Source organism: Rhineura floridana, chromosome 3 (assembly GCF_030035675.1).
Source record: "Rhineura floridana isolate rRhiFlo1 chromosome 3, rRhiFlo1.hap2, whole genome shotgun sequence".
Lineage (NCBI taxonomy): Eukaryota > Metazoa > Chordata > Lepidosauria > Squamata > Rhineuridae > Rhineura > Rhineura floridana.
In genome coordinates, this window is record NC_084482.1 from 202,113,327 (window position 1) to 202,137,954 (window position 24,628).

The window sequence follows — 24,628 nt, forward strand, 5'->3', positions numbered from 1 at the left end:
GACTGGGCCCATGGCACCATAGCCCATAAGCTCGCCTGCACATCCCATCTACCTCTTGTGTTGTGTGAATGACAGTGCACACCACATTCACACTGACAGGAGAGGTAGGTGGGGTATGCATATGGGTTTATTGAAGCTTGCGCTGTCTGTACTGAGGGGTGCCTGGGAGCTCCCTCTCCACGATCCAAGGTAGGGTCAGATTGCAGGATTCAACAGTGCTGCAGATCACGGAACAGGAGCCCCAGCCTCCCACCGTAGGTAGGGGCCCCTCTGGGCTGAAAGGGATCAACCTGCCACCCTTTGGAGCCCGTCCTGCAGGTGCCATCTCTGTTACCTTTTCGGCACCTACTAAAGACCTTCCTCTTTATAAGTTGAGATCTTATCCCAGTCTGCTTCTGTGTTGGAATTGCTTTTTAATACATTTTTAAACTTTTTAAAAATATGTTTTTTAAGCTTTTCAAAAATGTTTTTAAAGATGTTTCATTTTAATATATTTTAAAGTCTGTTTTATGATGTTTTAAAGTGTTTTTAGTGCTTTTGTTTGCCGCCCTGGACACCTACTGGGAGGAGGGGTTTGATATAAATAAATAAATAAAGGAATGAATAAAGGAGCATTTAAATTTTTTTAAACAATGTGTGTTGCTGCAAGACAGGCGAAGGTTTTGAGCCACTCTCATAAAAGGCTGCTTCTTTCCCTTTTCCTTTCCTATGTCCTGTACCTGCAAGGGCAAATTTTATTTTTCAAAGATCTGTTTTGTATAGGAGCAGTTCTGTGGAGAAGAGCTCGTTTAGAAAGCAAAAATAATTATGGCAAATGTTCCTTCTGCAACAACGGGTGGAAAATGGCAGGCAGCATCCTTGTCTTTGGGCTGATGGAAACAAAATGTAGGTACAGAGGTAACATGTAGCTCTGTAGCTCAGGGGCAGTGCATCCGTCTTGCATGCTGAAGGTCCCAGGTTCAATTCCCATAATGTCCAGGTAGGGCTTGTTGCAACAAACCCACTCCCCCAAAATATCTGCATTTCTGTGGTAAGGAGAGGGATGGGGAAATGCAGTGGAAACTGGGATAACGCTTTGATGCAACATCATCTAACTTCCTTGCAAACAGAGCAGAATGACTGCTCATTGAATACTCAATGTCATCTAATCTCTCTGCAAACAAATCAGGTCAATGTTCAATAAACAGGTCCATCTGGAAGCACCCCAAAGATGTAATCCTATCCTGTTTGGATTCCAGCTTTGAAATCCTGGATCCCATCTCTTCTCCCCCCACCAGTGCATCATTCCCTTCTTGTGTTTGGGACTGGAGAAGTCATTCCTGCAGGAATTGCCTTTTGTGATTAATATAAGAAGGTGTTTTGTTTTTTGAAATCATTATCTGCTGCTGCTGCTCCTTTTGCTTGCAATTTGACCTTGAATATATCGAAGGAGGCAATCTGAGGGGGAATTCTTTGGGAGGGAGACAATCTGGCTAGAACAACTCAGCACTCTTAACAAACTAGGGTTACCAGATCAGAAGCATCCCAAAACCTGAGATTTCAGGGGCGGGCCTGAGTGATGTCATGGGGGCAGGCCCAAATGATGTCATTAAGCATGATACATAAAGCATCAATCGCAGTTGCTTGGAGCATACAATTTTTAAAAAATCCGATTGGAAATTAAGATAGAAATCTTAGCTAAAAGTTGGAGCTTCGGTAGGGAACATTTAATCTAGCCTACTTGCTTTCAGCAAGCAGGGTTTAAGTGCCTTCAGGCCAGACCAGTCACCAGAAGGCCACTGTAGGAAGAAAGGAGCCTAGTGCTTTGATGTGGATTCCTGCATTGCGCAGGGGGTTGGACTTGATGGCCTTATAGGCCCCTTCCAACTCTAACATTCTATGAATCTATGAGTGTTGTGGAGATGTTAGATGGGAGCACTCAGGAGTAAAGATGGATGCCCCTGAAGGCTGCAATTCTAAACACACTTACTAAGGGACTAAGCCCCATAGAACTCAACAGGACTTACTTCTGAGTAGATAGAGTTTAGATTGTGCTGTTGGTAAAGCTTGACTAGGGATCCTCTGCAAAGACATCCATCTCCAAGCAGGGTTGGCAATCCCCTGCCTGGAATGCCCTGCCCTTATCTTTTAATGTGGCTGCTTCAAACTTCTTTACAGATTTGACCCTTCACTTCAGAAAGAGGTCTGAGAAATGAGTATGAGTAAGAAGATTCTCTGCCCTTTCTGTCTACCCTGTGGGCTGCTATAAACTCACTTTTGACAGCCAACCCAATTCCAGTGAGTAATAATTGACAGAGAGAAAAAACACATGGTTTGGCCACCTTCACAGGCAGCAGCTTGGGAACAACAATTGCAGCCACTTTCAAATATGTGAATTCTCTTTTACCACTATTGGGCAAGAAACAAACTGCCATGTGTGATATTCCTGTGAATTAGCATCTGTAAATATGGTAAGTGCGGGTCTATTAGGTGATGTATGGTAAATTACTGAGAGAGAAAGGGGGAGTACATGGGTTAGAAACTGAAGTATGCTGGATGATGATTGGCCGAGGGGCTGTCTGTCTGAAGGTATAAATGTGAGGATGAGAGTTGTGTGGGGAGGGAGAAGTTGAGTTGGTTAGAGTGAGGTCGTTTGGTGAGGGTTGGTTGGCAGAGTTCTGAGGGAGGTTTGGATTATATTTCGCTGATATTTAGAAAGTATATAAATAAACAGAAACATAAAGAGTGACACTAAATGAAACCATACGCTTGTTAAACAATCCTGAGTAATCTTGTTATTTCCTGGTATTATTGAATAAATACTTATTTGGTTTACCAAAGGCCTGATCCTTGTCTGGGGAATATACATACCAGAAGGGAGGGCAAGGTAATTATCAAGGCTGAACAGAAATAGTATCTAACGGTGGCAGCGGTGAAGGGAGATATTGCAACAAAGACAAGTTTCCAGAGCAACCCAGAGTTGTATGCTTTATAGAGACAGATACAAAGGGGTTGGGAACAGCATAAGCACTCAGTCGCAAAGTAACCAGCTATAGAGAGACTCAGGCAAAGTCTCTGGGAGTATTGGTTACAGGATGTGACTGGTGGTGTTGCCTAGCAGTGGAATCTAGTGAGATCTGTGCTAGAGCGGAGTGGAGAAAACATAAAAACGACGATCCTGACTGGCGGTGTCCCTGGTGGTGCCTAGGGAAAGGCAGTAGCCACAAGCAGGTGGGAACCTGACAGGGAGAGCCAGGGAAGGACGCCACACCATGCAACCAACAAGGTGCATCATCAATGGGTTTTAGGGGGTTGAGCTGAGCATATGGAACCACTGCTGTTGTTTCTATGGATGTAAGGGAGTGAGGTTAAAGGTAAATGAAATGCAAACAGAAAATAAAAAACAAAAGATAGCGATGCTTTCGTGAGTGCAATATCATACCAGGCACAACAAGATTCTTATGAGTAAGGCAGACTACATCCCACAACCAGTCAGCATTCATAACCGAAAACTAAAACTAAAAAAATTCTGGCACCCAGTCAGTTAATGCAGAATGCTGCAGCATGATTGCCGACATGAGTGAGACCTATCAGCACATCATACCTCTGCTCTGAAATCTGCATTGGTTGCTGATTTGCTGCCGGGCCAAGTTCAAGCTGTGCTTTCCATGTTATGGGTGCCACATAGTACTTGTTCTGCTCTTGTAAGAAATCAGTCCTGTAAAGTGGCAGCACCTATCTTTGGAACTCCTTGCCTATTAACATTGGGCAGACGCCTCTTTTCAGCATCTGCAATGTTACATCATCCAAGACTGATGCAATACTAACACCGCTGTATACAGGCTTCATTCTGTCAGTACTTAGCATATTTAGTACAATGATTTCAATTTACAGAACTTAGCATGTAATGCAATACATACACAATATTGAACCATTTTGACAGAGCCAAACTGACTCTCAGGCAATAGCTAGGAATAACCAATGAATGAATCTATGAACAGGATATAGTTCTACATAATAGGCATCCAATCTAACTCTTCATTTAAAGCATTTGGCATTAAGGTATCTTATATATCCAAAATATTTCCCTCCTTCTTAGCTGTTTGCACAATTCTTTCCTTGAGGATTAATTTTTTTCTACACACCAAAATTGAAGAGATTTCTCATCATGCTTGAATTCCAAAGTGTTTTACTAATGGGACACATACTTTCTTAGTTCTAATACAATTTTTGTATTCACAAATGCATATTTTAATTTTCCTTGTAGTCATACCCACATACAAAAGTGGGCATGGACAACGCACAATATATAGAATCCCTTTAGCATTGCACATGAATAAATCTTTGATACAATATCCCTCTGATCTCTGGGGTTGATGAATGATTTCATTTTGTTGCAATTAGAACAAACACTAGACTTGCCACATGGGAACTGATGTACAATGTTGCTGTTGTCTATAGTGCTATGAAGCAACCTTGGTGTTCTAGGTCTCGAATGTATTAACAAGTCTCTTAAATTAGGTGCACGCTTGTATGCAGACATGGGATAGTTCTGACATTGTGAATATCCTCCAGGAGGTGCCAGTGTTTCTTGATAGCCTCCTTTATGGATGCTGCATGTGTATGTTACCAGTACAATCATCCCGTGCTCTGGAGTGGACCTATTCTTGGATGTAATCTATACATCCATGTCTGACTTCAAGGAGAGTTCTCCTTTAGCCAGAGCTTCCTGTGGCAAGAGTCCCACACAGCAAGGGGAATGTTCTTTCTGCCAGTGCCTGTCCAAACAGAGACTACTTGGCAAAAGGAATGTAACACTTTGCCAAAGCCCAGGACTGGACCAGGGACCTTTAGATCTTTTCTAACACTCTCCCAGATGAGCTGCTTTGGCTTCCTGAGGTAGGGTGGGGTGGGGTGGAGCACAACTCAAGCTTCCTCCAAAGCAAAGCTCCAAACTTGCAAGAAGCAATGTCAGCTCCTCACCACATAAGAAAAGGAGCATGTTTCTGCCTGGATTCAAATGTTGTTCTTTCTCATAATACCAGAATTCGTGCTAGGCTCCTTCTGGGAGCAAGGGTGGCATATAAAACTAATAAATAAATCACTGATAGAATTCAGAGCCATCCAATGAAGCCAAATGTTGGAAGATTCAGGCCAGACAAAAGCTAGGCAGTGTGACTCGGAAGACCAGTTGCTAGGTTGGAAACAGGCTGACAAACCACATCAGGCCCCTTTTGCCTTGCCCAGCAGATCGACACAGTGAGAGCCTGCTGGGTCTATAACCCAGAAGTCGATGGGTCAAAACCACCATCTGCTAAGTAGCTGCTGCCTTTTGTTTGGCCTCAGACATAATCTGCAAGAGGAAAGGGCTAAGAAGAGCCTGCTGGATCAGACCAATGGCCCATCTAGTCCAGCATCCTGTTCTCACAGTGCTAGGTGAAAGAGTAGCGCAGTGGGAGCATGGTGGGTCCATAACTGTGAGGTCACACATCCAAGCAAACAGGAGAGAGTCCTCTATGAGACACTACGGTACTCCACGTGGCTCCACTCACTGAAGTGGCAGAACAGCAAGGAATATGGTGACTAAAAATCCAGGTATGTGTGGACTAGGGTTGCCAGGTTCAGGGCCTGAGACTGATCCTGTATCTTTAGGAGAAGAGAAAGTCAGCCAAGTGCAGGTGTTCTTGCAACCGTGTAATGGGAAAAACCACAAGGTGGAATTCTCCATTCCCCCTGCACAACTTTTAAAGATACAGAAGACCTCTTGGAGGCTGCAACCATTTTCATCCAGCACCTCACCAACTTTGTGGTGCTGAGAGTTATTAGGAATCTCCTTTTCCTGCCCCTCATAGAGCTGCAATTTTCAGAGTTCTCTGAGAAGAGAGAGTGACTGTCAAACTACTTTTGAATTGTAGCTCTGAGAGGAGAATGGGGTCTCCTAACACCTTTCAGCGCCTTCACAAACTACACTTCTCAGGATTCTTTGAGGAAAGCCATAAATGTTTAAAGGGGAATGATAGTGGAATAGATATCTGGTGTGAATGAGGCCTAAGGCCGAAACTCAGGACCAGATTAAGAAATGGATGTGCTTCCTACTGTGCTAAGAAGTCTGCAGGACAGGCTGGTCCATTTGGGTGAATGGAGCATTAAGCAGAGATGGAGAGCCTCTGTGGCCCTCCAGACGTTGCTGGATCACAACTCCCTTCAGCCCTGGCCATTGGCTTTGCTGGTTGGGGCTGAGGACTGTAGCGTGCCATTCAAGGCATCTTTCGGCCACTAGTTCATGGAGTGCGCTCCTTTTGCAGGAGCTTTCTGTGGAGTTCCACACAGCAAGAGGAGTGTTCTTTCTGCCAGTGCCTATCCAAAGAGAGACTATTTGGCAAAAGGAATGTAACACTGCCAAAGCCCAGGACTGGACCAGGGACCTTTAGATTTTCAGTCTAACACTCTCCAAGTTGAGCTACTTTGGCTTCCTGGGGTGGGGTGGGGTAAGCACAACTCAAACTTCCTCCAAAGCAAGGCTCCAAAGGTGCAAGAAACAATGTCAACTCGCCACACGAGAAGAGGGGCATGTTTCTGCCTGGATTCAAACTAGGGACTTTGCTGGAAGATTCAGGCCAGACAAAAAGCGGGCAGTGTGACTCGGAAGACCAGTTGCTAGGTTGGAAACAGGCTGACAAACCACACCAGGCCCCTTTTCCCTTGCCCAGCAGATTGACACAGTGGGAGCCTGCTGGGCCTATAACCCAGAAGTCGATGGGTCAAAACCACCGTCTGCTAAGTAGATGATGGCTTTTTTTTGCTTCAGACAAAATCTGCAAGAGGAAAGGGGTAAGAACATAAGAAGAGCCTGCTGGATTAGGCCAACGGTCCATGTAGTCCAGCATCCTGTTCTCACAGTGCTAGGTGAAAGAGTAGCGCAGTGGGAGCATGGTGGGTCCATAACTGTGAGGTCACACATCCAAGCAAATGGGAGAGAGTCCTCTATGAGACACTACTGTACTCCACGTGGCTCCACTCACTGATGTGGATGGCAAGTGGCAGAACAGCAAGGAATATGGTGACTAAAAATCCAGGGGTGTGTGGACGCTGCGAGCCAATCACAGGCACAGAGTTACCAGATATGAACAACCTGCTTATGAGATGACATCCACGTGGACGTGACCATAGCTGCTGTTGGAAACATTTGCTATCTGGTTCACCATTGTCCCTAGTGCAATAAAGGTCAGCTGCCAGTACATATAACAAAATCTGTACATGAATCTATATTATTTTTAATAATAATTATGGGACTGCGGGTGTTGTTTTAATACTGTTTAAATGGTGCTTTTAACCCTGGGACTTCCTGGTGAAATGCAGAGAAAAAACATAAGAATCTGCTTTCAGGCTGTCATCTTAACAAAAGGACAAAGGAGAGGAGGTAAGACTTTCCTGGGTCTTTATTCAGCATTTGTTCTGACTTGTTTATAGGGGTTGTAGCAGATTTGAACGTTCTTCCACACAAGTGAACAAGAAAAAGTCCCTGTGCACAGAAATCTAGCAGGTAAAGAAAATGGGGTTTAGTCTAATCTAAACTTTTCTAATGGGCATGGAATTTTTATTTTTAATATAGAGAAGAGACACAGTCCAGAAATTTGCTGACCACCTCCCCTTGCTGTCTGTGATGGCTTGTGGACGCTCAAGCATCCCACAAGGCAAGCAGGTTTATTCACGAGTCCCAACACGCACCTCTGGAGAAAAAAGCATAGACCAAATGATTTGGGCGAAATCAAAGCACTTGGCCGATTAATATTTTCCCCCAGTGCTCGCAAGCAGTTCGTAGATCTTAACGGGACATTACACCCCACACTCTGTGGGAAGCAGCGTCAGCAACTGTGCTCTTGAAGGGTTAAGACCAACCACAGAGCAGCCATTCCTAGAGCAGAAGGAAAGATTGCGGAAGAGGGAATTTCCTGGGAGTGAGCGCGTGAGTCTTTTTATGTTTGCAAAGATCTTCGAGAGGGGCTGCGTGGAGGGAGGTCAAGGTGCACCATTTGGGGCGGTGGGCAGGGAGGAGGGGGAAAGCGAGGAGCCCCGGGCCCAGCCTATTCCCGGCTTGTTTGAGGATGCAATCCTGCCCTATAGATCTCAACTCTGCCCTACTGCTGGGCCCGTCTGCCTGTCCCCTCCCACAAGCTTGCTTTGTTTGGAACCAGATTTCCATATCCCTCGAGAACATTGGAATTTTTGGTCATGAATGAAACGACGTATGTAAATAGCATACAAGCCCGGTTGTTTGAAAGTGCTGCCTTTTTCTTCCTTAGCTTGGAATGTGATCGTGAGTATGTTTAAGCTTTGGATATATATACATGGAGTACTTAAGAATATGTGTTAGAAGATAATACTGAGCCAAAAGGCTGGGCTCATTATAAGGCAGCTTCTTAACCGTTCTTGTGTTGCTTTTTGGTTCAGCCCTGATAGTTTAATTATGAGGTAATTTAACTGTTTCTTGCCAGTCTTCTTCCTTTGTCAGAATCAAGGCCGTCAAAAACATGGCCCTGCCTTCATGGTTTTTAATGTAGTCCTACAGACAAAATGTTTGGAGAGTGAAGCTTTTCCTGCAACTGATGCAAATTGGTGGGAACAACTTCCTCCTCTCTCTTCCTGCACTGCATGCCAAGGGTAAGAGCCCTGCTAAATCAGAGTCCACTCTCCAGTTTAAACCACATTCAACACACATTTGAAGCAAGTGATTTTGCCCAAAGAATCCTGGAAGCTGTAGATGATTAAGGGTGTTGGGAATTGTAGCTTGGTGAAGGGTAAACTACAATTCCCAGGATTCTCAGGGGGAAACCATGTGCTCTAAATGTGTGTTGAATGTGGTTTAAATATGTGGTGTGACAACACATCTATCATGTCTCCTCTTTTGTCTAAACTAAAAAGCCTCATGTGTTGTGACCTTTCCTCACAGCGGAGCTGCTCCGTCCCCTTAATAATTTTGGTTGTGCTCTTCTGAACCTCTTCTATATAATATTAATTTGGAGGTCAGACAACCAGATCTGTACTCAGCATTTCAAGTTCCGTAGCACCTTAGATTTGTATAATGGCATTATGATATTGGCAGGTTTCCTTTCAGTCCCTTTCTTAATGACCCCTGACATGGAATTCACCAATTTCCCAGCTGCATCACATGACATCAACATCTCCACTGAGCCCTCTGCTATGACCCCAAGGTCTCTTTACTGATTACTTACCACCACTTCAGATCCCATTACTGGACACCTTAAGCTGGATTTTTTGTTTGAATGTGTACCACTTGTTACTTCATTGCGTTTGCTGTTTAATACCGAAGTCTGCTTGGAGAGATCCTTCTGGAACTCCTCACAACCCCTATTTGTTTTAATCGCCCTGTACAATTTGGTATCATTAGTAAACTTGTTACCTCACTTTCACCCTGTAACTACAGTCCATGTAGGAAAAAGTTAAAAAAACACAGGTCCTAGTACTGAAGATGGAGCAGGCATTTCTTATATTCCTGCTTTGGGAGAACTGTCCATTTATTCCTACTCTCTCCCTCCTGATCTTTGAACAGTTCTTGAACAACAAGGGTATATTTCCTCTTATCCCATGATTGTTATGTTCATGTTTGGTCATTCTGTCTTTAATAATGTTTTCCACTAGTTTCCCTGAAACAGATATTAAGCTAATTGGCCTCCCGTTTCCAGGATACCTTCTGGATCCCCTCTTTTTCTTTAATGCAATACCTTGGCTGGTATTATAGTACAGAGACCCCAGGGTTCATTTTAGCTGTGCGGCAGTGGTCTCGTCCATTCAGTGATATGTATATATCTTTGTTAGAAGATCAGCAGTGCTACATTTGAGTTGTTTAAGACCTCTCAGGTAGATGCCATCTGGACTTGAGATGACTTGTGGAAACTGAAGGCAAAATCCCTGCTTGCCACATCTCTCTTCAGACTGTGAGCGAAGGGCAGATAATGTCCACCCCTTGCATGGAAGCGTTGATGAGGAATGCAATTGTTTCCTTGTCCCAGGCATTGGTGATCTTGCATTTCAAGAAGGAGGAAAGGGGCTTGCTGGATCCAGGCCAGAGAGTTCTGTCCAAGGAGATCACATGGGAGATTCATGAGATGGCGACCCCTCTAAGTAAGGATCTTTTCCCCTTCAGTCAGTAGCTATGAAAGGTATTAATGCCCCTTTGTGGTGTTACGAATGAGATCATAAGAAGGTTACCAGTGTTGCAGGAGCCCAACTGGGCTACCCCTGCTGAGTTCAATGCTGGGAGGCCCTAACAAGCTCTCAAGACATAGAATTGATTAGAAGCCTTTATTTGCAAGCAATTGCCTGGGAGGTTACTCAGAGACAGAATCTCAGTGCAAGCCCCCTCACATGTTCCACACATCATCCTTATATACTGTTTTCAAGGTTACATTGATTACACAATCATCACAAGATGATACATAAACATATGTCATTCAATACAATAACTTGGCATAGATATTCCTTAATTGGCATAAACACATAACTACATTTCCTACAAGATATGCATGTCAAGATAACTTTTCCCTTCCTTTTTCATACAAGCTACTCCAATTTCCCCCCTCCTTATTTCCCTTATACCTCCCTTGATAATATGTGGCCTTGTTTAGCAAGCATTTGGCACATGATTATAACTCTTGCTCTACTTCCTTTCACAGCCTTATATGCGCAGTTTCAACAATATGCATAACAATGCTGAGGCTTAGCCATATTGGATAGCTCAGGGAAGCCTGAACCAATGATTTCCACAACACCAGTGAGATGATTAGAAGGGGGCTGATGAGCTTTCCCCTGGTATATTAACATTAGATGAGACCTGTTGGATCAAACCAAAGGCCTACGTAGATCACGATCCTGTCTTCATAGTGGCCAACCAGATGCCCCGGGAAGCCCACAAGCGACAGCACTTTCCCCACTTGTGATCCAAATACTGCCTCTCATAACAGTAGTAATGTAGCCATCACAGGAAATGGAATCGGCTATGAGTTATTTATCTTGATTCTTTTTTTTTCTGGCCAGGTAGTTCTCTTATTGGCACTGGGGTGGAGGGAACTTATCATTCATTCAGAGTACAGAGTACTAAAGTAGATAGACCCAGCAGTGGTCGGCAGGGAGGAATAGGGACGAGGCGGTAAGCAGTTTGGGGCTATGTGGGCACACTGGGAGAAGTACCAGATTGGCTCCACCAGAGCGCAGGCAAAGCCCAGATCTCTCCATCGCGTTGCCCCTCTCCCTTATGGTAGGTGGCAGCGACACCACTGCCATGGAGACCTGGGAACAGCACCCCTCCCAGTTGTCCGTTCCTGGGTAAACCGATGAACTGACACTGATTAAGGCAGATTTGTGTGTATGTGCTTTTTGTTCCAAAAAGACCATTTGAGTTTGAAATGTAACCTCAGCTCCAGGCTGGAAGGAGATGGAAGAGAAGAACTTTTTGTCCAGCGTTTCACAAAAGTGGAGAGATCAGCAGGAAGATGCTCAGGTGTGCTTGGACTACTCTGTGTCTGGGAATTGTGACTAAATGGTAGAATAAGAGGTGTTCCCCCATCAGCATTACCTAGCACAGGGATTCTCAAACTTTCTTACCCCCAGGGCTCACATGAGACACCTGGGCATTACTGAAGCCCACCAGTCACAAAAAGGTGGCGCAGGGGCAGAGCCGGTTACAGAACGGTGGCAGATGGAAGTAAAATATGGCATAATGAGCTGGCCATTAAGGAAATGTTCAACTAATCCAGTGGTTCCCAACCTTTGAGTACGGGACCCCCTTTGTAAGCTAAACAAATTTCATGACCCACCCATGCTGATTGTAATTTTAGTGTCTGTTAATTGAAAAAATGGTGCGTGGCAAAATCACATCTCCAAATATCCCTTTCCCTGCAGACAGGGAGGTGTTGCTTTGTTTTCTTAATGCAACAGTCCAATCAAATTGGTATCCCCACCCCCAGTCTGAACATGTTCAGTCCTGTCTCCCAAAACCAGTGGGTTACAGAGTTGTACTAAGAAACAGGTTCAAATCCCCACTCAGCCCTGAAGCCCACTGGGTGACGTTGGACCTGTCTGTCAGTCTGACCTGCCTCTCAGGGTTGATGCAAGGATAAAATGGAAAGGGGGGGGGACCTTGTGCACCACCTTGAGCTGCTTGGAGGAAAGGTAGGATATAAATGCAATAATAATGAAATAAATACATTTCTGCTGCAGAAGCAGGATCCCAGCCTCAACTAAAATGATTTTCTTTTTTAAATAATCAAGAAACAGCAATGTCGTGGTGATGGCGATGCTACATTGTCCACTACAGTGGATAGATTAAGGAAGGAGGTTAGTGCTTTTAGGCCTTGGGAGGGTGATTAGAACAGATGATTTGGCTAGCATGCACTTGGGAATGAGAGCAGAGCAGAAGACAGATCAGCACACACACACACAAAAACACGCCCGCCCCTCCTGCAAGCATCTGCAGAAGTGCATGCATTTGAGCACATGGGAGGGAGGAAACCCTCAACTGCTGCAGTGTCTTGGAGAGAGAGATGGAGGAGCAGAGTGTAGGTGGAAGAAAGGGGGGACGCTGGCACATGCACTTAGCCTCAGAGATGGGGGGTGAGTAAGTCCTGAATTTCCTCACTGCTCCTTGGATCTGTCTGAGCCAAAGGGAAGAACTGGGCGACCTCGCAAATAAGAATAATTTTTCAAAGGAGGTGGCAGTAAAGCAGGAGCCTAGAAGGCCAGCAGGCCGGCTGCCAGGAAGGGGGAAAGCAGCCTTTCCTTGCAGCCTTGCTTCTTTTTGCTTCACAATAAGCCTTCTCCTCTTGTTCTGAGCAAGGGCATTGTCAGCAGCGGTGCTATGAGGAGATGGGAGTTGGAGATAGGAATTCCCTCTTCTTCCTGGTAGCACCGCCCTCAGTCTCCTTCGGCATCTGCCACATGTTTCATCGGCAGACGCCTGCCCTTGGAGTGCCTGAAAGACACTCTGCTGCTTTAGCAAAAGTCTTCCCCTCTCATTTGGAGCACGTGGGAGGTGTCATCTGCAGTGGCCACGGGGAGCAGACAGCATCCATGGGGTGAAGACTTTTAAAAAAATACATAAATAATTCATTTATTTACTGTTCACGACCAATCCTGGATTACTTTGCTGCCCCCCTGGGGGTCACAGCCCACAGAGTTGGGAACCACCAAACTAATCCATCTTTGCAAATTCCGGTGTTCTTTGCAACAGTGTTTACCTTACAGCAAGGATTCACAACCGAACTTTCTTCAAGCTGGCATATCAAGATATTTCTTGAGCCTCCCCATTTTAGGCAAAATGTGATAATTCAAGGCTCTAAGTGGAGAAGGCCTTTTCGGTTAGTTTAGTTAGTTAGTTAGTTATTTTACTTGTATACCACCCCATAGCCGAAGCTCTCTGGACGGTTTACAGTAACTAAAAACAAATACAATTTAAAATACATCTTTTTAAAAAACAATTTAAAACACAATTTAAAAATTTAAAACAATTTAAAAAACACATGCTAAAATGCCTGGGAGAAGAGGAAAGTCTTGACCTGGCGCCAAAAAGATAACAGTGTTGGCCCCAGGCGCACCTTGTCAGGAAAATCATTCCATAATTTGGGGGCCACCACTGAGAAGGCCCTCTCCCTTGTTGCCATTCTCCGAGCTTCCCTTGGAGTAGGCACCCGGAGGAGGGCCTTTGAACTTGAACGTAGTGTACAGGTGGGTTCGTATCGGGAGAGGCATCAGGTATTGTGCTCCCAAGCCGTGTAAGGCTTTATAGGTCAAAACCAGCACCTTGAATCAAGCTCGGAAACATACAGGCAGCCAATGCAAGCGGGCCAGAATCAGTTTTATATGTTCGGACCGTCTGGTCCCTGTTACCAATCTGGCTGCTGCATTTTGCACAAGCTGCAGTTTCCGAACCGTCTTCAAAGGCAGCCCCACATACAGTGCATTGCAGTAATCTAATTTAGAGGTTACCAGAGCATGTACAACTGAAGCCAGGTTATCCCTATAAATAAATAAAATAAAATTTTGTTTTTGAGTCGCCTATCTGGCCGAGTCAACGGCCACTCTAGGCGACGTACACCAAGGCAACAAGATAAAATACAATATAAAACAATACAAACCACATTTGATGATTAAACTAACCACCCCCCTTTTAATCCATCAACAACATTAAAAACTAACCCACCCTAGAGATCCCATAGGCCTGCCTGAACAGCCAGGTTTTCAAGGCTCGGCGGAAACCTATTAAGGAGGGGGCATGGCGAAGATCGAAAGGAAGGGAATTCCAGAGGGTGGGGGCCACAATTGAAAATGCCCTCTCTCTGGTCTGCACCAGCCTCGCTGTTTTTACTGGTGGGACCGAGAGAAGGTCTTGTGTGGCTGATCTTGTCCAGATAGGGACGTAGTTGGGCCACCAACTGAAGTTGGTAGAAGGCACTCTGTGCCACCGAGGCTACCTGAGCCTCACATGACAGAGATGATTCTAGAAGAACCCCCAAGCTACGAACCTGCTCCTTCAGGGGGGGTGCAACCCCATCCAGGATAGGTTGGACATCCACCATCCGGTCAGAAGAACCACCCTCTAGCAGCATCTCAGTCTTATCTGGATTGAACCTCAGTTTATTAGCCCTCATCCAATTCATTGTTGCAGCCAGGCACCGGTTCAGCACATTGACAGCCTCACCTGAAGAAGATGAAAAGGAGAAATACTCCCACATGCTTCTCAAAGTATTTTTACCCATCTCCTGTACTTTCTTCTCCCATTCCCCTTTCACACTCAACTTGTACTTCATCCTCTCCCCTTGTCCCCCTCCCCCAGCCACTACAACTTTCATCCCTCCTCCGTGGTCCTTTGACATTCACCTCTTCATCCTGTAAAAACTTCCCTCTTTGGGTTCTCTGAGCCCCCCCTTGTAGGAGCAACCAGTTCAGATTTCCCTTTCCCCAAATGATCTGGTATGGAAGGAGAAGGCTCATGGTTTCTCCTCTGTACTGTTTGGCATGGCATTTATTAATTATTAAATATTTAGAGAGGTTTCTAGACCACTTAATCACAAAGCTCTCTAAGTGTTGTGCGTAATAAAACGATGCACTGACAGATACTAGGGACTGGGCCTTTTCTGTGGGAGCCCCACAGTGGTGGAATACTTTGGTACCCTTCCCAAGAGATACTTACAGGCTTGGAAGACGCAGTTGTTTCAAATTGCTCTTCTTTGAGATGCTGGATTATTGTTGGTTGTCTTCTGCTGTCTCTGTCCCGTAACCAGGCCTGAAACCAGACTGAAATGGATCCAGATAATCCGTTTCATCCAAGAATCTCTGGAGCTGGGCGGCCACCACACGCTCTATTACCTTGCCCAAAAATGGAATGTTGGAGACTGGTCGATAATTTCCCATTATGGAGGGATCCAGGGAGGGCTTTTTCAACAAAGGCCGTACAACTGCCTCTTTTAGGCACAATGGAATTCTGCCTTGTTGTAAAGAGGCATTAACCACTCCCCTCACCCACTTGGCCAGTCCCCCTCTGGCACTTTTGATGAGCCAGGAAGGGCAAGGATCCAGCAGACGTGTGGTGGCTCTCGCCTCTCCAAGAATCTTGTCCACATCCTCGTCCTGTACAAATTGAAAGGAATCCATTAATATTGGACAAGCAGGAGCCAAAGTTACATCCCCTGAGACTGTATCAATTTTAGCGTCCAAGTCGGAGCGAATCTGAGCGACTTTATCTGCAAAGTGCCGTGCAAATTCTTGACAGCGGGCTGTTGAGTGGTCTATATTACCCTCCTGGGGGCCAGAGTTTAAAAGACCCCTGACCACTCAAAACAGCTGTGCTGGACTGCTCCCAGCAGACGCAATGGTGGCAGAAAAGATAAGTTTCTTCTTAGCCCGCAATGGCACGGAGTAGGCCTTCAGACAGGCTCTAGCCCGTGTTCGGTCAGACTCGCTCCGAGTCTTCCTCCAATGTCGCTCAAGTCCCCGTCTTATTTGTTTCATCGCCGCCAGCTCCCAGGGAGCTGGTTTGGCTCCACTCCGTAAGAGGGGACGCTCAGGAGCAATGGTGTCCACCGCCCTGGTCATTTCCCCATACTGCCTCTGACTAGGGTGGCAGAGCACAGCCATCATGGCTAGTAGCCATTGATAGCCCTGTCCTCCATGAATTTGTCTAATCTTCTTTTAACGCCATCCAAGCTGGTGGCCATTACTGCGTCCTGTGGGAGCAAATTCCATAGTTTAACTATGCACTGAGTAAAGAAGTACTTCCTTTTGTCTGTCCTGAATCTTCCAACATTCAGGTTGTTTGAATGTCTACGAGTTCTAGTATTATGAGAGAGGGAGAAAATTTTTCTCTATCCACTTTCTCAATGCCATGCATAATTTTATACACTTCTATCATGTCTCCTCTGACTCGCCTTTTCTCTAAACTAAAAAGCCCCAAATGCTGCAACCTTTCCTCATAAGGGAGTCGCTCCATCCCCTTGATCATTCTGGTTGCCCTCTTCTGAACCTTTTCCAACTCTATAATATCCTTTTTGAGATGAGGTGACCAGAACTGTACACAGTATTCCAAATGCGGCCGCACCATAGATTTATACAACGGCATTATGATATCGGCTGTTTTATTTTCAATACCTTTCCTAATTATCGCTAGCATGGAATTTGCCTTTTTCACAGCTGCCGCACACTGGGTCAACATTTTCATCGTGCTGTCCACTACAACCCCGAGGTCTCTCTCCTGGTCAGTCACCGCCAGTTCAGACCCCATGAGCGTATATGTGAAATGAAGATTTTTTGCTCTAATATGCATAATTTTACACTTGTTTATATTGAATTGCATTTGCCATTTTTCTGCCCATTCACTCAGTTTGGAGAGGTCTTTTTGGAGTTCTTCGCAATCCCTTTTTGTTTTAACAACCCTGAACAATTTAGTATCGTCAGCAAACTTGGCCACTTCACTGCTCACTCTTAATTCTAGGACATTAATGAACAAGTTGAAAAGTACAGGTCCCAATACCGATCCTTGAGGGACTCCACTTTCTACAACTCTCCATTGGGAGAACTGTCCATTTATTCCTACTCTCTGCTTTCTGCTTCTTAACCAATTCCTTATCCACAAGAGGACCTCTCCTCTTATTCCATGACTGCTAAGCTTCCTCAGAAGTCTTTGGTGAGGTACCTTGTCAAATGCTTTTTGAAAGTCTAAGTACACTATGTCCACTGGATCACCTTTATCTATATGCTTGTTGACACTCTCAGAGAATTCTAATAGGTTACTGAGACAGGACTTTCCCTTGCAGAAGCCATGCTGGCTCTGCTTCAGCAAGGCTTGTTCTTCTGTGTGCTTAGTTAATCTAGCTTTAATAATACTTTCTACCAGTTTTCCAGGGACAGAAGTTAAGCTAACTGGCCTGTAATTTCCGGGATCCCCCCAGGATCCCTTTTTGAAGATTGGTGTTACATTTGCCACTTTCCAGTCCTCAGGCACGGAGGAGGACCCGAGGGACAAGTTACATATTTTAGTTAGCAGATCAGCAATTTCACATTTGAGTTCTTTGAGAACTCTCGGGTGGATGCCATCCGGGCCCGGTGATTTGTCAGTTTTTATATTGTCTATTAAGCCTAGAATTTCCTCTCTCGTTACCACTATTTGTCTCAGTTCCTCAGAATCCCTTCCTGCAAATGTTAGTTCAGGTTCAGGGATCTGCCCTATATCTTCCACTGTGAAGACAGATGCAAAAAATTCATTTAGCTTCTCCACAATCTCATCGTTCTTTAGTACACCTTTGACTCCCTTATCATGCAAGGGTCCAATCGCCTCCCTTGATGGTCTCCTGCTTTGAATGTATTTATAGAATTTTTTGTTGTTGGTTTTTATGTTCTTAGCAATGTGCTCCTCAAATTCTTTTTTAGCATCCCTTATTGTCTTCTTGCAGTTCTTTTGGCAGAGTGTGTTCCTTTTTATTTTCTTCATTCGGACAAGACTTCCATTTTCTGAAGGAAGACTTTTTGCCTCTGAGAGCTTCCTTGACTTTGCACGTTAACCATGTTGGCATCTTCTTGGCCCTGGCGGTACCTTTTCTGATCTGCGGTATGCACTCCAGTTGAGCTTCTAATATAGTGTTTTTAAACAACTTCCAAGCATTTTCGAGTGATGTGACCCTCTGGACTTTGTTTTTCAGCTTCCTTTTTACCAATCCCCTCATTTTTGTGAAGTTTCCTCTTTTGAAGTCAAATGTGACCGTGTTGGATTTTCTTGGCAATTGGCCATTTACATGTATGTTTAATTTAATAGCACTGTGGTCACTGCTCCCAATCGGTTTGACAACACTTACATCTCGCACCAGGTCCCGGTCCCCACTGAGGATTAAGTCCAGGGTTGCCGTCCATCTGGTCGGTTCCATGACCAACTGGTCTAGGGAATAGTCATTTAGAATATCTAGAAATTTTGCTTCTTTGTCATGACTGGAACACATATGCAGCCAGTCTATGTCCAGCTAGTTGAAGTCACCCATTACTACCACATTTCCTAGTTTGGATGCTTCCTCAATTTCGTATCTCATCTCAAGGTCTCCCTGAGCATTCTGATCAGGGGGATGATAGATTGTTCCCAGTATTAAATCCCTCCTGGGGCATGGTATCACCACCCACAACGATTCTGTGGAGGAGTCCGCCTCAAATAGAAGTATATAATGAGTATGGAACAAAGAAAATTGTGTGGTTTTGAGATTTGGGGGGAGATTAAAAAACTGCTTGACATTCTCATTGGCAGGACTGTGGCCCAATAGCTCCAGTTGACCAACCTTCACTGGAACCCAGTGGAACCAAAAATGGCTTTAAGAGACTATTTTCATGTACTTCCTCACTAAAGCCTGAAATGAAACTCCAGCATTGATTTCATCAAAGAAGTGTCATTCCTAGTCTGAGTTGTGTGGTCAGGGTGATAGGATTTTCTTTTTGTGAGCCTTCAGCTATTTTGATTAGCTCTAAATTTCAACAATGGGCTTCTTTCCTGAGGGTGAAACTATTACAACTATTTTTCAATCACATTGATTCGATTGTCAAAGTTCGTGTCCTGTGAATATGACTGGCATCATCATCATCTCAGTTGAGATGACAAACTTAACTCTTTCAGCAAGGTTTCCCATCTGGTCTCAACCAGCCTCTTTGCAAAATGAACCAAACAGAAGCCAATTAAGAAATTATATAGGCCATGTTAGGTGGAGCGTCTCCCAGGTTTATAAGCTAGTAGCCAGCCTGCCAACACTTTGCTCTCCACTTTCACCTCAGCTTTTTCTGGCCTCTGCCCCACACCTCCCTTACCAACTGACTTTCTCAACTTTTGGGCAGTTAATGGCCCATCATTTGCTCTCTAGGACCTCCAGCCAATCAAATAATGTTGTTACTGAGACCGATAAAAGTGAATTTACCTGACCTAAGCCCCACCTAAAACTATTAAAAGCGACTCTGTCTTCACAACTTGTCACTAAGCAGCTACTGCTAAAACAGGTCTGCAACACAGAGTAGAGACACACATACCAGTGTGTTTCCACCTCTGCTTTGTGAAAATGGGGACACACGCCACTCGTCAAATTCCTCTCCTTTTTACTCTAAATATTTGTCAAATCAGGTTGAATGCGGTTTTCTTTAATTAAGACTCAAACAGAATTTTCAGCTGATTGCCAAACCAACCCCTTGCCAGGTGTGGCCAGTGGCAATGCTTTGCTGGAGGCTCAGGCAGAGGCAGTGATTGGCCCAACACTTTGTGTGGGCAGTCTTGAAAAGTCTGAAGTCAGAAGTGGAGAAGGGAGATGGGTTTCAGGCAAACGCAGAGTTGCTTCAAAATGCAGCCAGAAAAACCATTCTCGCTGCTTTTGAAGCCACTAGTGTGTCCACAGCCATAGTAACAGTAGAAGACCTTGAACGTTGACAATTACACTCTGATATCAAGAGGACCCTGAAATTTTTTTTCAATGTAGAAATCATAAACAGGCAGGTATATACACATAATTTCTTTACCAGCTTTCATTTTTATTCCATCAGGAGATATTTTGGGGAGCATGGATGAAGGGAAACCATCAGAAGTCTCACTGGAAAGAGCTGAGGATCAGAAGTATGAATGGAAATTGGGAAATCAAGATGGAGTAAACAGACAAGAGGGGAGACAAATGCAGACGCTAGGGGATGAATCCAGTACTTCTCAAGGTGATAAAAATAAAATTGAAGGGAGTACCCATCACTTAAAGGAAATAAGAATGTCTCCTGTGAGCAATAAAATCTTAAGCTACCAAAAAGCCTTGATCACAGATCAGAGAAGACAAAAGAGAGGGAAATCAGATATATATATGGAGTGTGACAAAAGCTTCAGTTACAGTGGTGCCGTTTGTTTACATGAAATAACGCATACAGGGAACAATCCTTATAAATGCTTGGAGTATGGAAAGAGCTCCAGTCTTAGTAACCCCCTTACTAGACATGAAAGAATTGATAAAGGGAACAAACATAATTGCTTGGAGTGTGGAAAGAGCTTCAGTCATCACGGCCACCTTATTTCACATAAAAAATTTCATACAGGGCACAAAAAATACAAATGCTTGGAGTGTGGAAAGAACTTCAGTCGAAGTAGCTCCCTTTGTACACATCAAACAACTCATACAGGGGACAAACCTTATAAATGCTTGGAGTGTGGAAAGAGTTTTAGTGACAGTGGCACCCTTACTAGACATCAACGAACTCATACAGGGGACAAGCCTTATAAATGTTTTGAGTGTGGAAAGAGCTTCAGTCAGAGTGGCAACCTTACTTCACATCAAAAAATTCATACAGGGCACAAACCACATGAATGCTTTGAATGTGGAAAGAGCTTCAGTGAAAGTGGCAACCTTACTAGACATCAAAGAACTCATACAGGGGATAAACCTTATAAATGCTTGGAGTGTGGAAAGAGCTTCAGTCGAAGTGGCTCACTTAGTACACATCAAACAGCTCATACAGGGGACAAACCTTATAAATGCTTGGAGTGTGGAAAGAGGTTCAGAGACAGTGGCACCCTTACTAGACATCAAAGAACTCATACAGGGGACAAACCTTATGAATGCTGGGAGTGTGGAAAGAGCTTCAGTCAGAAATGCCACCTTACTAGACATCAAGCAACTCATACAGGGGACAAACCTTATGAATGCTTGTTGTGTGGAAAGAGCTTCAGTCTGAGTAGCCGCCTTAGTTCACATCAAAAAATTCATACAGGGCACAAACCATATGAATGCTTTGAATGTGGAAAGTGCTTCAGTCAAAGTGGCTCACTTAGTACACATCAAACAGCTCATACAGGGGACAAACCTTATAAATGCTTGGAGTGTGGAAAGAGGTTCAGCCAGAGTGGCAACCTTACTAGACATCAAAGAACTCATGCAGGAGACAAACTTTATGAATGCTTGGAGTGTGGAAAGAGCTTCAGTCTGATCAGCCACCTTACTTCACATCAAAAAATTCATACAGGCAACAAACCATATGAATGCTTTGAATGTGGAAAGAGCTTCACTGAAAGTGGCACCCTTACTAGACATCAAAGAACTCATACAGCGGACAAACCCTATAAATGCTTGGAGTGTGGAAAGTGCTTCAGTCGAAGTGGCTCACTTAGTACACATCAAACAGCTCATACAGGAGACAAACCTTATAAATGCTTGGAGTGTGGAAAGAGTTTTAGTGACAGTGGCACCCTTACTAGACATCAACGAACTCATACAGGGGACAAGCCTTATAAATGTTTTGAGTGTGGAAAGAGCTTCAGTCAGAGTGGCAACCTTACTTCACATCAAAGAATTCATTCAGGGGACAAACCTTATAAATGCTTGGAGTGTGGAAAGAGCTTTAGTTGCAGTGGCACTCTTACTTCACATCAAAGAACTCATACAGGGGACAAACCTTATCAATGCTTGGAGTGTGGAAAAAGCTTCACTGAAAGTAGCACCCTTACTAAACATCAAAAAATTCATACAGGGCACAAACCATATGAATGCTTTGAATGTGGAAAGAGTTTCACTGAAAGTCGCACCCTTACTAGACATCAAAGAACTCATACAGGGGACAAACCTTATAAATGCCTGGAGTGCGGAAAGAGCTTCAGTCTGATTAGCCACCTTACTTCACATGCAAGAACTCATACGGGGGACAAACCTTATACATGCTTGGAGTGTGGAAAGAGCTTTAGTCAGAAATGCCACCTTACTTCACATGCAAGAACGCATACAGGGGACAAACCTTATAAATGCTTGGAATGTGGAAAGAGCTTCAGTCAGAAATCCCACCTTACTAGACATCAGAAAACTCATACAGGGGACAAACCTTATGAATGCTTTGAGTGTGGAAAGAGCTTCAGTCTTAATGACCTTCTTACTAAACATCAACGAACTCATACAGGGGACAAGCCTTATAAATGCTTTGAGTGTGGAAAGAGCTTCAGTCAGAATGGCAACCTTATTAAACATGAAAGAATACATACAGGGAACAAACCTTATGAATGTTTCGAGTGTGGAAAGAGCTTCACTCAGAGTGCTGACCTTACTAAACATCAAAGAACTCATACAGGGGAGAAGCCTTATAAATGTGTTGAGTGTGGAATGAGTTTCAGTAGCAGTAGCACCCTTACTAGACATCAAAGAGTTCATACAGGGGGCAAATCATATAAATGTTTGGAGTGTGGGAAGAGTTTCAGTCGGAGTGGAAACCTTACTTCACATCAAAAAACTCATACAGAGGAGAAACCTTATAAATGATTGCAGTGTGGAAAGTTTCATTCGGGATGGACATCTTCAGGCACGTGAAATGATCCATACAGGGGAATAGCCATATAAAAACTTTGAATGTGGCAAAGCTTTAAGAAGAGTTGTAGTCTTTCTGTACATCAAAGGACCCATACAGAGGCGAAGTCATATTAATGTTTGGATCACAACCTTGCTACATATTTAAAAAATCACACTGGGGGAAAACCATGCAGCTGTCCACAGTGTGGAAAAAGTTTCATCCAATGTATCTTCCGTATTTCGCATCACATGGAACAGCTTTAATCAGATGGTGTTTCTTGCTTCACATCAAAGAATCCGTAAAGAGGAGAAACTGTGAAATGCTCAGAGAATGGAAAGAGCTTTGTTAGATACTCAGACGCTATATTAAATACTCATGAATACCTCCATTGGAGAGAGAGGAATAATAGTTACATTCACACTGGTGGGAAACTTTGTCCATTCACTTCTTAGTGAACCTCTCCTACATAATAGATGCCTGTAGAAGATACCAATGGAAGGAATTGTTAGAAATGTTTGAACTGTTAGGAAGGTTTCAGTTAAGATTGTTATTGAGCTCAGTTTTGGGGGCAAAACTGTGAGGATGGTGAAGGTGAAGTGGACTGAAGGAGCTGTGGAGTGGAATGGAATAGTGAAGTTGCTACTCAATGTGACTAGTTTGTTGTTGTTATGTGCCTTCAAGTTGATTACGACTTATAGTGACCCTATGAATCGATGACCTGCAGTAGCATCCGTCATGAACAATCCTGTTCAGATCTTGTAAGTTCAGGTCTGTGGCTTCCTTTATGGAATCAATCCATCTCTTGTTTGGCCTTCCTCTTTTTCTACTCCCTTCTGTTTTTCCCAGCACTATTGTTTTTTTCTACTGAATCATGTCTTCTCATCATGTGTCCAAAGTATGATAACCTCAGTTTCATCATTGTAGCTTCTGGTGATAGTTCTGGTTTAATTTGTTCTAACACTCAGTTATTTGTGTTTTTCACAGTCCATGGTATGCACAAAGCTCTCCTCCAACACCACATTTCAAAGGAGTTGATTTTTCTCTTACCTCTTTTTTCAGTGTCCAGCTTTCACATCCATACATAGAGGTCAGGAATACTATGGTCTGAATGATCCTGACTTCAATGTTCAGTGATACATCTTTGCATTTGAGGACCTTTTCTAGTTCTCTTATAGCTGCCGTCCCCAGTCCTAGCCTTCCTCTTTCTTGACTATTGTCTCCATTTTGATTAATGTCTGTGCCAAGGTATTGATAATCCTTGACAAGTTCAATGTCCTCATTGTCAACTTTAAAGTTACATAAACCTTTATTGTAATTACTTTAGTCTTTTTGACGTTCAGCTGTTGTCCTGCTTTTGTGCTTTCCTCTTTAACTTTCATCAGCATTTGTTTCAAATCATTACTGGTTTCTGCTAGTAGTATGGTATCGTCTGCATATCTTAAATTATTGATATTTCTCCCTCTGATTTTCACACCTCCTTCTTCTTGGTCCAATCCTGCTTTCCGTATGATATGTTCTGCGTATAGATTAAATAGATAGGGTGATAAAATACACCCCTGTCTTACAACCTTTCCGATGGGGAACAAATTGGTTTCTCCATATTCTGTCCTTACAGTAGCCTCTTGTCCAGAGTATAGATTGCGCATCAGGAGAATGAGATGCTGTGGCACCCCCATTTCTTTTAAAGCGTTCCATAGTTTTTCTGCAAGGGAAAGTCCTGTCTCAGTAACCTATTAGAATTCTTTGAGAGTGTCAACAAGCATATAGATAGAGGTGATCCAGTGGACATAGTGTACTTAGACTTTCAAAAAGCGTTTGA

The 24,628-nt window shown here is 43.9% G+C and overlaps 1 protein-coding gene across 8 annotated transcripts in view; it reads left to right on the forward strand.

Moving 5' to 3' along the window:
• Positions 1-24,160, forward strand: part of LOC133381072 (zinc finger protein 665-like) — a 40,864-nt gene extending 16,704 nt beyond the window's left edge. Inside the window, exons 1-4 of one of the 8 annotated variants that reach the window (XM_061619554.1) lie at positions 7,877-7,945; positions 10,011-10,122; positions 11,387-11,497; positions 20,047-24,160. In XM_061619554.1, coding sequence (XP_061475538.1) covers positions 10,107-10,122; positions 11,387-11,497; positions 20,047-22,781 — 2,862 coding nt within the window. In that variant the 5' untranslated portion in view covers positions 7,877-7,945; positions 10,011-10,106 and the 3' untranslated portion in view covers positions 22,782-24,160. Of the gene's footprint in view, positions 1-7,876; positions 7,946-7,980; positions 8,297-10,010; positions 10,161-11,386; positions 11,498-20,046 lie in introns of those variants that run through there. The other 7 variants (XM_061619553.1, XM_061619560.1, XM_061619559.1 and 4 more) reach the window with 7 other exon arrangements.
• Positions 24,161-24,628: the final 468 nt, after the last annotated feature.